The 13,715-nt window shown below is 38.7% G+C and overlaps 1 protein-coding gene across 3 annotated transcripts in view; it reads right to left on the bottom strand.

Annotated features, from left to right (window-relative positions):
* Positions 1-13,715, bottom strand: part of cep290 (centrosomal protein 290) — a 185,867-nt gene that overhangs the window by 96,692 nt on the left and 75,460 nt on the right. For all 3 annotated transcript variants that reach the window (XM_059977654.1, XM_059977655.1, XM_059977656.1), the window contains 3 exons: positions 11,879-12,052; positions 9,633-9,744; positions 4,410-4,615 (listed from right to left, as the gene is read on the bottom strand). In XM_059977654.1, the coding sequence (XP_059833637.1) occupies positions 4,410-4,615; positions 9,633-9,744; positions 11,879-12,052 (492 nt within the window). The remainder of the gene's footprint in view (positions 1-4,409; positions 4,616-9,632; positions 9,745-11,878; positions 12,053-13,715) is intronic.

The raw sequence follows: 13,715 nt of genomic DNA, 5'->3' as shown, positions 1-13,715 counted from the left end.
TTCTGGCAAACTATATAACACTAAAGTTGCACTAGCAAACCTGTATGCCCCCAACTTTGATGATGTTAATTTTTTTGAACTGTTTTTTTTCCTCACTACCAGACTTAAACTCATACTCTCTTATATTGGGTGGTGACTTCAACTGTTGGTTAGATCCTAATTTGGATCGATCGTCCTCTGTTACTAGACCACCTACTAAATCTGCCTTAGCTATCCAATCGTTTCTCTCTAATTATGGTATCTCTGATATATGGCGTTTCCTCCATCCTACGGAGAGGGATTATTCTTTTTTTCTCACATGTTCACCATACCTTCACTAGAATTGATTATTTCTTACTCGATAACCAACTTATTCCATTTGCCCACTCTTGTGACTATCAGAGTATCCTGATCTCTGACCATGCCCCAATTACTCTCTCTCTGAATTTGCCTGAGAGGAATAAACACTGGCGGTTTGATTCAACTTTACTATCGGATGATGATTTTTTAAAATTTATTAAGGATCAGATAACCTTTTATTTTAACACTAATACATCACCTGAAGTGCCATCCCAGATTGTCTGGGATGCCATGAAAGCATTATCTGAGGGGGCAAATAATCTCTTACACAGCAAATCTCAACAGAAGATCCCGTGCAGATCGATTAGACCTCATTAACCAGATTAAAGAATTGGATCAAATATATGCCCAAACTAAGAACCCTGAATTATACAAGAAGCGCGTTGAACTCCAAACTAAATTTAACCTTCTGTCCACTCAACCTGTCGAACGCCAACTTCTCGAAAGCAAGAGTCGCTTTTACATTCATGGGGATAAGTCTGGTAAATTCCTAGCCAGTCAGCTGAGGCGTTCCAAAGCCAAACAACATATTACAAAGATCCGGAAGGAGAACGGAGACTTTACATCGGATCATTTAGAAATTAATGATGCATTTAAAAATTTTTATTCTCGGCTTTATTCCTCTGAATCTCTGAATGACAATATCTCTGTTGATCAATTTTTACAGAATCTGAATATCCCCTCACTTTCATCTGATTTCAAAGCCAAACTCAATGCGCCTATGTCATTAGAAGAAATATCTACTGCAATTTCTGCACTGTCTTCAGGGAAATCTCCTGGACCTGATGGGTTCCCGGTAGAATTTTATAAATCATTCTCTTCTCTTCTTTCTCCTCAGTTACTTTCAGTATTATCTGACTCGTTTAATTACGGCAAATTGCCACCCTCTTTCAGTGAGGCATCTATTATTCTTCTTTTAAAAAAGGGCAAAAACCCAACAGAGTGTTCCTCGTATAGGCCGATCTCTCTGCTCAATGTTGATGTAAAGATCTTAGCTAAAGTTTTGGCTCATAGATTAGAAACCGTCATTCCCTCCATTATCTCTGATGACCAAACAGGCTTTATTAAAAACCGTCTCCCTTTTTTTAACATTCGGCGTTTATTTAATATCTTATACTCACCTCCAACTGGGATTCCTGAATGTGTTATTTCCCTCGATGCGGAGAAAGCATTTGATCGTATAGAGCGCAACTACCTTTTTGCAGTTTTAGAAAAATTTGACCTTGGCCAAAGTTTCATCTCTTGGATCCAATTGCTGTACCTGTGTCCTACTGCTTCTGTTTTAACTAATTTTTAGAAATCCCAAGTATTTAATCTCAAACGTGGCACCCGCCAGGGATGCCCCTTAAGTCCCTTTCTCTTTGATTTGGCTATGGAACCTCTGGCGATAGCATTTCGAAACTGCCCTGAATTGACTGGGATTTGGAGAGGGGGTGTTGAGCATAAGGTTTCTCTCTATGCTGATGACTTATTACTCTTTCTCTCAAATCCGTCTACATCCTTACCTCTAATGTTTTCACTTCTTGACCAGTTTAGCCAGATCTCTGGCTATAAACTTAATTTACATAAGTGTGAACTTCTCCCAATTAATAAAGAAGCACAAGAACTAACATTTCGAGATCTCCCTTTTAAAGTAGTCCATAATCAATTTACTTATCCTGGAATTACACAGTCACAAGGAAGTTTAAAGATCTCTTTCGTGAAAACTTTGCCAATCTTTCATATGCTATAAAACAGAGTCTGGTACAATGGTCACCTCTATCTATGTCTTTGGTAGGTCGTATTAATGTTGTTAAAATGTATGTTCTCCCCAAATTTTTATACCCATTTCAATATATCCCAATTTTTATTCCTAAACCTTTTTTTGATTCCTTAGACTCTATTATTTTGTCATATCTGTGGCAGAATAAGCGCTCTAGAATTAATAAAATCCATCTCCAAAAATCTAAAAAAGAGGGTGGCATGGCTTTACCTAACTTTCGTTTATATTATTGGGCAGCTAATATACGTTGAGCTACCTTCTGGCCTTTCTTCCATGGCCAACCTGAGTGCCCTAACTGGGTGGCGATGGAACTGAGCTCCACTAAAGAATTATCTATCTCTGCACTTCTTGGCTCTGCACTCCCTAGTAGGCTGCCCAGATCAATAGCTAATCCTCTTGTTAGACACACTTTGCGTATATGAGCTCAGATCAGGAAATGCTATGGTTTCCAGGGGTTTTCCGTTTCCAGCCCTGTTGCTCATAATCACCTTTTTTTACCTACTACGTACGATTCAGCATTCCAGGTTTGGTATAGGAAGGGCATTAGACATTTTGAAGATCTTTTCATTGATAATCGCTTCGCTTCTTTTCAACAGCTCTCTGTTAAGTTCAATCTGCCCAATGTTCATTTTTTCAGATATCTCCAAATCCGACACTTCATTGCTCCTTTAATTCCTAACTTTCCTGAAATGCCTGCGAAAAATGCTATGGACCTATTTCTTTCCATGAATCCACTAGGTAAAGGCTTAATATCAATCATCCGAGATAAACTAGCAGCCTTGCGACGGGCCCCCATGGATAAAATCAAAATGGCCTGGGAACAGGATTTAAATATCTATCTGAGGAGAGCTGGGATTCAGTTCTCAAATCGGTTAACTCAACCTCTCTTTGTGCTCGCCACTGCCTTTTACAGTTTAAGATTGTTCATAGAGCCCATATGTCTAAATCTAAATTATCTCGATTCTACCCTAGTGTTGGTCCGCTCTGTGATAAATGCAAGAGGGACGTGGCCTCTCTCATCCATATGTACTGGTTCTGTCCTAGCTTGGAGAAATTCTGGAAAGGTGTCTTCACTACGTTATTGTGTATTCTGAATCAGCACCTAGAACCAAACCCCTTGATTGCTCTGTTCGGTTTTTGGGGCGAGACAGATTTATGTCTGGGTCCGACCAAATGCCGAATATTATCCTTTGCCTCTCTCCTGGCTAGACGCTTGACCCTCCTCAAATCCGCCCACTCATGCTCAATGGCTTAACGACATCATGGCCTGCTTGGACCTCGAAAAAATTCATTATTCAGTTCTCAATTCGGATCTAAAGTTCCATAAGGTCTGGGGACCTTTTATCAAGTACTTTCATAACCTTCCTCTTGACTAGGGTTTTTTTTCTTTCAGCTCCTTTTTTTTTCTGGTAGAAGGCATTATTTTTCTCTGTTGCTGAGTGTATTCACAGTCTGGGAGTTTGGCTGTCCTGACTTATACTCTCTATATTGCGTTCTGGTTGGTCTGGAGTTGCTGTTGTTTTTTCTTGCGTTGTGGGGCTTGGGGAGGACACTAAGCTTACTTGTCTTTAATTTAGGTGCTTTTTTTTGTTAAATTCTCTTCCTTTGTAGCACATTGTTATTGTATGTTTAATTTTGCACTGTTTTAATGTTCCTCATTGGGATTTGGGGTTTTTAATTTGTAAAATGTTTTGAAAAACTAATAAAAAATATATATAAATAAAATAAAACATGAACAAAAATGAGAGTCCTCAGCAAAGCCCGGCACTAGTACCTGCACAAAATTATAATTTAGTTGTATTACTTTACTACATTTCTTTTATCCAAAATACAAAGAGGTATGATCACATAGTGGTTAGTACAGCACCAGCTATAAGACTGGGGTTCGATTCCCAGGTTGTATGTAAGAAGTTTGTATATTCTCCTGTGACTGTGTGGGATTCTTCTGGATGCTCTAGTTTCCTCCCATATTCCACAGACATAGGTTAGTGAGTGATAAGCATGCTATTTTAGCACCAGAACTGTGGCGACACTTGCAGGCTGCCCAGCACGATCCTTGCTGATTTGATTTAATGGAAACAATTCATTTCACTGTATGTTTCGAAGTACATGTAAAAAATAAAACCAATCTTTATATTTTTATAAAAGTACTAACCTAAACCAATGTCAATCTGAAGTGTGTTCTGTTTTCATTGTTTAACTAGATTTTATTTTTAAATCCCTTGATTTATTGGAAAGAGTTATATAAAAGGTAGCGTTTTTCTTACAGCGTACGTAGTGTGCGTCTCACACACACACCCAAACATACCTCAGAGAATTTAGTTTCCAGTTCCGAGTTGCGCTCTTCGACTTGTTTTAGTGTGCTCCGTATATGCTCATACATCCTCTGAGCATGTTCTGCTCTTTGCCGTTCATTTAGTTCCTTCATTTCCAACATGGTAATCTTCTTGGAAATTGACACAATTTCAGAGTTGGTAATTGCTTTAGACGCTTTATCCATGGCAGCAGCACCATCTAAAATAAAAACAAAAACAGTAAAAAAATGCTTCTAAACACAAAAATTCCAGAGCAGCATCTCTTCTGAACACATGTACCAACATACAATATGTAGAAGAGAGAATGATGGATCATAGCAGTACTGTAGTCCTACTACTTTTTAGTTCCAGTTCATCAGAATTACAATACTCTTATATGTAAGATGGCGGTGCGACGCAGCACGCAGCGGCCACTTTGGAATGAATATCTGTAATCTGTCATGTAGGATGCCGTGTACAATCCTGATTTGATGGAGACGGATGTGAGAAGCATGGAGGAACATCTGGTGAAACTTTTGAAATGTCTGTTTCGCTGCTGCTGCTACTGTGCAATCGGAAAAATCTCTGGGACGAAGGCCCCGAATCCTCAGCTTTGCCTGTTGCTTGGCGGCCGATACCAGGGTCGAAGCGCTCGGCAGAGATGGTGCTCGGTGTTGGAGGGCTGGACAGAGGCTCGAAGTTTTCAGATGGACTCGGAGTTGGCTGTGGTCGGAGCTCCCAGGGTGCTGTATCGGCAAGCTGCGGCGCTGGAGATTCATGGCAAGAAGAGTTTTGCTTCCTTCTACCGTCTGCGTGAGATGATGGACTGTTGGGACTTTGAGACTTTCTTTTAAACCGTGCCATGGACTGCTCTTTATCAGGTTATAGTATTGCTTTGCACTGTTGAAACTATGTGTTATAATTATGTGGTCTTTGTCAGTTAGTCTTTTATCAATTATGGTATTGTCTGCACTGTTGAAATTATATGTTAACTATAACTATATGGTTTTGTGTAGGTCTTGTAGCTTTAGTTTTGTAGTTCCTTTCTGGGGAACGTGCTAAGATGGTAGCACGATATCGATATGCAGCAGCCTCTCTGGACTCTGGAATGGGGATTACTAAATGTTATGTGGTTTTTCTTGTGTGGTCTGTTTTGTGCTTTTTCGTGATATCATTCTGGAGAAAGTTGTCTCATTTTTTAACTGCATTGTATTTGTGGTTTATAAATGACAATAAACTAAATATGAATCTGAATATGACCATCAGTGGCATCAAATACTACTGGCACAACCAATGTTATTTCAATTCCTTAGAACATTTGGGCGCCATATTACTTCAAACCTTGATGTACACATGCACACAAGAATCTATGATTCCATACATTTTAGGTTATCCATGTTTGAAGAACCTGAAGCCAGTGTTGAAACAGGGACTGGCAAAATATTAACTTGCTTCCAAAGAGGAGGTGATACTTTTCACATTTAATTACAGAATAATAACTATTCTTGGTTTTTCAAATTAATTTCAATCATCCAAGAAGCTTGAAAAGCAAGTCCTGTGGACTGATGAAGTTAAAAAATAACTTTTTGGCCACAATGAGCAAAGGTATATTTGGAGAAAAAAGGGGTGCAGAATTTCATGAAAAGAACACCTCTCCAACTGTTAAGCTCGGGGGTGGATCGATCATGCTTTGGGCTTGTGTTGCAGTCAGTGGCACGAGGAACATTTCACTAGTAGAGCGAAGAATGAATTCAATTAAATACCAGTAAATTCTGGAAGCAAACATCACACCGTCAGTAAAAAAGCTGAAGATGAAAAAAGGTCTTCTACAACAGGATAATGATCCTAAACTCACTTCAAAATCCACAATGGACTCCTTTAAGAGGCGCAAGCTGAAGGTTTTGCCATGGCCCTCACATCATCGAAAATCTGTGGATAGACTTCAAAAGAGCAGTGCATTCAAGACAGCCGAAGAATCTCAAAGAACTAGAAGCCTCTTGTAAGGAAGAATGGGCAAAAATCCCCCAATCACGAATTGAAAGATTCTTAGCTGGCTACAGAAAGTATTTACAAGCTGAGATACTTGCCAAAGGGGGTGTTAGTAAGTATTGGCCATGCAAGGTGCCCAAACTTTTGCTTCAGGCACTTTTCCTTTTTTGCTATTTTAAAACTGTAAAAGATGGAAATCAAAAAGTAATCCTTCTTAAAATATTAAAGAAATGTGTCATCTTTAACTTTATGCCTTTTGGAAATCAGGTCATCTTTTATTCGCTTAGCTATTCACAGTAACAGAAATTTTGACCACATGTAGAGAACTTTGTCTCAGTTTTCAATGACTTGCTAAAGCTACTCAAGTTTCTAAGAAAGTAGAGAGGCAATGCCGAGCCTTCTCTGTAATAGCAGATACATGCTGGACCCAAGACAGATTCACAAAAAAGATAATGCCAAAAAATTTCAAGCGGCTCTCTGTCCACCTTCGATCCCCTGATGAGGGCTCTGGCTTCCCCCTCCTCTTGGCAGCACTGAGAAGAGAACATGGCCTGGATGGTAGGGTTCCTTGATCATGAATGCGGCTTTGATGGAACAGTGCTCCTTGTTGATGTGCTCATTGGTGGGGAAAGCTTTACCTGTGATGGACTGTGATGAAAGGAGGAATCTGATAAGAGAGGACAGAGGTAACAGGTAAAACAAAACTCATTTGCTTTCACTAACACTGTTCCCTCAGCTGCACAGGTGCACATTCGTGCAGTAACTGAAATGCTCTGTGCACACGGACATTGTTGCTGCACAGCTGGAATAAAGGCAGATGAGCAAAAGTTTATGAAACATGAAATGTTTTCTTCATTTTACTGTATTTCATTATACACTTCAATCAATAAATAAGTTCGTGATTTTTCAGTTCTCGTTCTAAATATTCTTTTCTTTTTCAATCTTTTTATTGAATTTCATATATAAAAGAAACATAATATAATAATAAATAGGTTATAAATGCATAAGACTTGAAATTGAATTAGTAGTAGGATAACAATATCCTATTAAAATATCAACATAGAAACATAGTGCATTATCAATCAAGTCTATAATAATTATATGAAAAAAATAAAAATAATCATCAAAAGAAAAAGAAAAAATTATAAAAATACAGGCAAAAAATATGAAAAAAATACTAAACTAAACTAACATGGGCAATAATAACAGTTTATTTGTATATGATAGTGCCAAAAACTCCGGAACTCCATACCTGAACAAGGATAAGTAACGAGAAGGTCTGGAAGAGGCCAAATTAATTCATATGAAAATGTCGAATGAACGGTCCCCAAGTTTCTTCAAATTTAATTGATGAGTCAAAAATAGTGCTTCTAATTTTTTCCAAGCTCAGAAAAGATATAGTTTGAGAGAACCACTGGAACGTGGTAGGAGGATTTACTTCTTTCCAATTTTGTAATATAGACCTTCTGGCCATTAATGTTACAAAAGCAATCATTCGTCTAATTGAAGGGGAAAACTGATTATCATCCTCATTTGATATACCAAAAATTGCAGTAATAAAATGAGGTTGTAAATCGATATTCCAAACTGAGGAAATGGTAGCAAATATGTCCTTCATTCCAAATATTCATGGTATGCTTATTACAAAAAATGTTTTAAAGTGCTGCAGTTTTCAGGCTATGTAAAAATTTCCTGTTCACAACAATGGCTAGTCTGCATAGCTATAAAGATAATTAGAGGGAACGTTGTTCCATACATACAGATTAAACAACTTTCTGTTAAAATGAAGGACAGGGTGCACAGGTTATCACAATTTTATGCAACAGATTAGATACCCCACTTGGCATTTTCTTGACAGTAATTTGTCATTATATTTATCTTTGAATCACTGACAAGGATATTGACATTCAATGGCAGAGTGATCACTGAGAACCTCCATTCTCAATAAGACCAGGTTTCAGCTTTCAACCATTATCAATGTTTTGGTGAGAAGGGCATGTCAGAGACAGTGTGCCATCAACAAACGTCAAGTTTGAAGCACATCTCCAACCTGTGTTAATGCCACCCCTAATGAACTTAACAGCAGCTCTTCACGATCAAGGACAACATATCTTTTTATTAACTCATGTCTCTACATCAGAGTAAGATGCTCAAGTCTATCAACCATTAGTTTTGTTTGCATGAAATTTACTGGCAGTGATGCAAAATCCAATTAAGGTTACATCGACACCACCTTCTACATTACGTCTTCCAAGAAAATTATCACCATAGCCTCCCTTAAAAGTCAAATGCACCCTATCACAGAATACCCTTCAGCCCACCATGCCTGTGCCAATGATGATGATGCTAAATTGAACCTATTCTCAGATTCTGTACCTGTTCCTGTCTAAATACCTTTTAGATACTATTAAATCTGCTTCCATCACCTCCACTGGCATTGCATTTCGGCCACCTACCATTCTGGGTATAAAAACTTCCCATCATCGAACACCCTATCATCCAGATCATGCCCTCTTCTCACTGATGCCACCAGGAAGGAGGCTCAGGAGCCTCAGACCGTAACGTTCAGGAACAATTATTACTCCTCAACCATCAGACTCCTGAATGCCGTGGATAATTTCACTCACCCCAACAATGACATGAATCCACAACCTATGGACTTACTTTCAAGGACTCTACAACACATGTTCTCAATATTTATTATTATGTTTTTTCTTTTTTTGTACAGTATTTGCACAATTTATTGTCTTCTGTACAGTGGTTGCTTGGCCATCTTTGTATGTAGTTTTTCCATTGATTATATTGTGTTACTTTGTATTTACTATCAATGCCCGCAAGAAGATGAATATAGTGATCTGTCTGTACTTTCATAATAAATTTACCTTGAACTTTGTCAATCTCATTTAAATTTTTCCTCTACACATTGAAGCTATGATCATAACTTTAGTGCCATTACACCTTAAAGCTATTATGTTTAGAAAATCACTGCCCCTTCAGCTGGACTTCGCTGCAACAATCTTAACATAGGGACTGCACATTCCAGGAAGAAAATCCTCCAAATGCATTTTGTGAAATGTAATCTGTCCATGTCCCAAGAATGACTTCTAAAAATCATTATTAATGTCATGCAGAAAAATATTAAAGCAGAAACCATAGAATTAAATAGGAGGCATTATTAGACTTAGAGCGCAGGTACACAGTTCGTTATTTTAAGTACTTTGGGTCAGTAACAATCACATGCCACTTGCCTAGTTTGTCCATCTGTTCCCAGGCTTGCTCCAGTGTGTGCAGCTTTTCCTTAGTAATTTCTAGCTCTTTATTTAAGGCATTAATCTGTTCATTTAACACAGCATTTTCACTCTTAAAGAAAAGAGAAGGCAATAGATTACAAAATGCCTCTATTTTACTTCCCAGACCCATTTATAACTCTCATCTGTTCCTATTAACCTCCTGGAGTGCTTAGACTATGTCTTAAAGATCGTGACTGGAATAAAAAAAGACCATTTCATTCAATTGATTACACGCACAAAATCTTGGAGGTTCTCAACAGATCAGGTAGCATCTATGGACAGGAATAAACAGTTGATGTTTTGGGCTATTTCAGTTCCTCCAGCATTTTATGTCTGACGCTCTGGATTTTCTGCATCTGCAGTATCTAAACACAAGAGATTCTTCAAATGATGGAAATTCAGAGTAAACTAATATCTTATCTCATCTGGTGGAAATCCACAAGGTCACCGAGAGTACATGAAGACTTCACACGGAAAACAAAAGCAAGGATGGAACTCTGGTCTCTGGAGCTATAAGACAGCCACTCTGCTTGTGTACAACTATACACAACTCCTCCCTTTCCAGTCCTGATGAAGGGTCTCAGCCAGAAGCATCAAATGTTTACTCCTTTCCATAGATGCTGCCTGACCTGCTGAGCTCCTCCAGCTTTTGTGTCTGCAGTATCTCGTGTTTATCATTTAATTGGTAATTGATTTACTGTTGTCACACATAACTGAGATAGTGAAGAGCTTTTGCGTGTGTGCCATTCAGACTGACAATTCCAAACCCAAGTATGAAAGGGGAAAACAGAATGCAGAATACAGTGTTACAGTTAGGGAAAAAGTGCAGTGCAGGTCGCAGAATTTCATGCAAGGGCCTTTACGGGGTAGAATGAGAGATAAGAGTTAATATTTATTTATTTATTTTTGGTCGCTTTGCATTTCAGCAGTTAATCTACTTTTGCACATTGGTTGCCCATCTTTGTGTGTAGTTTTTCATTGATTCTACTGTGTTTCTTTGTATCTACCATAAACATCTGCAATAAACTAAATTTCAGTAGCATATGGTGACTTATGTACTTTGATAATAAATTTTCATTGAACTTCAAAAACACCAAAATTTAACACTATAAATAAATTATAAGAAAACAACAGGGTGAAAGCTGAATGTATGCAGCAGAACAGGCAGCACTGGCAAAGAGAAATAGAGTTTACGTTTTGAATCAATAACTTTTTGTCAGAACTGATTTAACATTTTCTACTTTATCTTGGATTTTAAATATTTGTGGACTTTATCTTATAACTACACTTAATGGTTTCCCTTTATTAGCCAGGCAATAAAGGCACATATCTATCTCAAAGGATAAAATTAACCTGAACAAAGCAGTGGCTCAATCATCTGCTTTTCATTAAAAAAATATTTCTACAAATTTAAAAGCAAAAGATGCCCTTTCCAAATACAGAGGGTGCAGAATCTGTGGAATTCATTGCCACAGATGGCAGGGGAAGCCAAGCCATTGGGTATATTGAAACTGTAGATAGATAGATGCTTGATTAGGAATGGCATCAAAGGTTACTGGGAGAAAGCAGGAAAATGGGTTTGAGAAGGACAATAAATCAGCTATGATGCAACAGTGGAACAGACTAGATGGAATGAACAATCTGGTTTCAATATTGAAAACTGCATCAACAACAAACCTTTATATATTTCACCACACACAAAATGCTAGAGGAACTCAGCAGGCAAGGCAGCATCAATGGAAAAAATTACAGTGGACATCTTGGGCCGAGACCCTTTGGCAGGATTGGAGTAAAAAAAGATGAGGAGTAGATACTCTCTTATCAGACTCCCCCCATCCCCCACCTTCTCCAGCCCTGCACCTCTTCCACCAATCAACTTCTCAGCTCTTTACTTCATCCCTCCCCCTTCAGGTTTCACTTATCACCTTGTGTTTCTCTCCCTCCTCCCCCCACCTTTTAAATCTTCTCCTTATCTTTTCTCCAGTCCTGCCAAAGGGTCATGGCCTGAAATGTTGACTGTACTTTTCCCATAGATGCTGCCTAGCCTGCTGAGTTCCTCCACCATTTTGTGTGTGATGCTTGGATTTCCAGCACCTGCAGATATTCTCTTGTTTATATCTCACCACACACTGGTCCTTTTTAAGCTGGAGAAAGAATGATGAAAACACAATAAAATAAATTAAAGATTACTATTATTTGCTCACCTCCAAATGCTCAAGATTTGTAGTTTTCTGAACTAAAAGGTTGTCCTTCTGCAACAGATCCCTATACTTAGCTGTGAGTTCATTATACTGCTTGTTAGCTCGCTCCAAATCAGCTAAGGGCACACTCTCATCCAAAGCTTTCTGCAAAGCAGCAATTTTAAAACTAGCCATTTCCTGTAAATAGATTAAACAATAAACAGATAAGGAAGATAATAAATTTACTTTGACTAGACTTTGATAATACAATTTAAAAATAGACAGATGAGTGCATTAACAATATCTTAATACAGTTAGGAACTAATAATGAATGGTGCCGCATGTATCCAGTGACCAGGTTCACTCCTGACCTCTTGTGCTCTGTGTGGATTTTGCACATTCTCCCTGGGACTGCAATTATTTTCCCGGTTGCTCTGGTATTCTCCCATATCTGAAAGGTGTGTTGATTACTGTTTGACTGGCCAATGTATAGCATGGAAATATAGTGGTTAGCACAACACTTTACAGCACAGCTAAAGGGGTTCAATTCCTCCTCTGCCTGTAAGGGGTTTGTCCATTCTCCCCATGATCACAGAAGTTCCTCTGGGTGCTCCAGTTTCTTCCCACATTCCGAAGACTTATAGTTTAGTTTGGATTAGTCAGTTGTGAGCATGTTATGTTGCTGCTGGAAGCATGGTGGCACTTGCGCGCTGCCCCCAGCACATCCCCGGTCGTTGACATAAATGATGTATTGTCAATATACGTTTGACAAATAAAGCTAACCTTTAATCTTTAATTTCCCCTTAGAGTGATTGGTAGGAGGATCTGGTGTTCAAACACAAGATTGGGCTACAGGACACAACTGAAGCAACCATGGTAAGCGCAGGGTAGGGAATGACATTTAAACACAAATGGTGCAATCATGTATTGGAAACTATCAAAAGCTTTTCCTTAAAACTATTTTAGTTACATTTAATTTAGTTTAGTTTTTTTGGAGCTTAATGATTTGCATGTTTGATATAAGTGACACTGAGTTAGCACGTAGTCAGTGCGCTAATGGAAGACCCCTAGTGACATTTGCATTTGGATTGTCAACATTTAATTATTTGTTCACAGGATGATGACGCTCGTGTTTTTCATCCCATCCTAATGGTCTCTGACCAAGAACGTAAAACAATACATCACAGTACAGGCCCTTCAGCCCATGATGTTGTGCTGAGCTATCAATCAATCAAACCTTTTCAGGCATGTGCCTGTTAAAGAGTCTCTTAAATGCCACTAATACTGTATATCTACCTCTATCACACCCCTTAGTAGCACATTCCATGCAGCTACCACTCTCTGTGTAAAACACCTCCACCTGACATGTTCACTGCGAAAGACATTAGCAATGTGCCAGATGTTGAAGGGGGTGAGGGAAGTGCAGCTACTACTACAAGGGAAAAGGTACTCAAAAAGCTGAAACACCCAAGGGTAACACAAGTCAGCTGGTCCAGATGAACTGCACCCTAGGTTTCTGAAAGAGGTAGTGGTAGAGATTGTAGAGGCATTAGTAATGATCTTTCAAAGATCATTGTGGCTTAAGGATGGTTGAGGTTGGGAGCTAAATGTCCAAGGTTACACATTGTATCGGAGGGATAGGAAGGTAGACAGAGGAGGTGGAGTGGCTCTGCTGAAAGTGGTGAAAGGCATCAGTAGAAAGATGTGACATAGGATTGAAAGACTTTGAATCCTTGTGGGATGAGTTCAGATGTTGCAAGGGTAAAAGGATTCTGATGGCAGTTATATACAGGCCTCCCAACAGTGGCAGTGAGGTTGAGCACAGATTACAACAGGAAATAGAAAAGGTGTATTGAAAGGA

The sequence above is a fragment of the Hypanus sabinus genome, chromosome 8 (genome assembly GCF_030144855.1).
Source record: "Hypanus sabinus isolate sHypSab1 chromosome 8, sHypSab1.hap1, whole genome shotgun sequence".
NCBI classification, from domain to species: Eukaryota; Metazoa; Chordata; class Chondrichthyes; order Myliobatiformes; family Dasyatidae; genus Hypanus; species Hypanus sabinus.
This window is presented reverse-complemented; position numbering and strand designations above follow the sequence as displayed.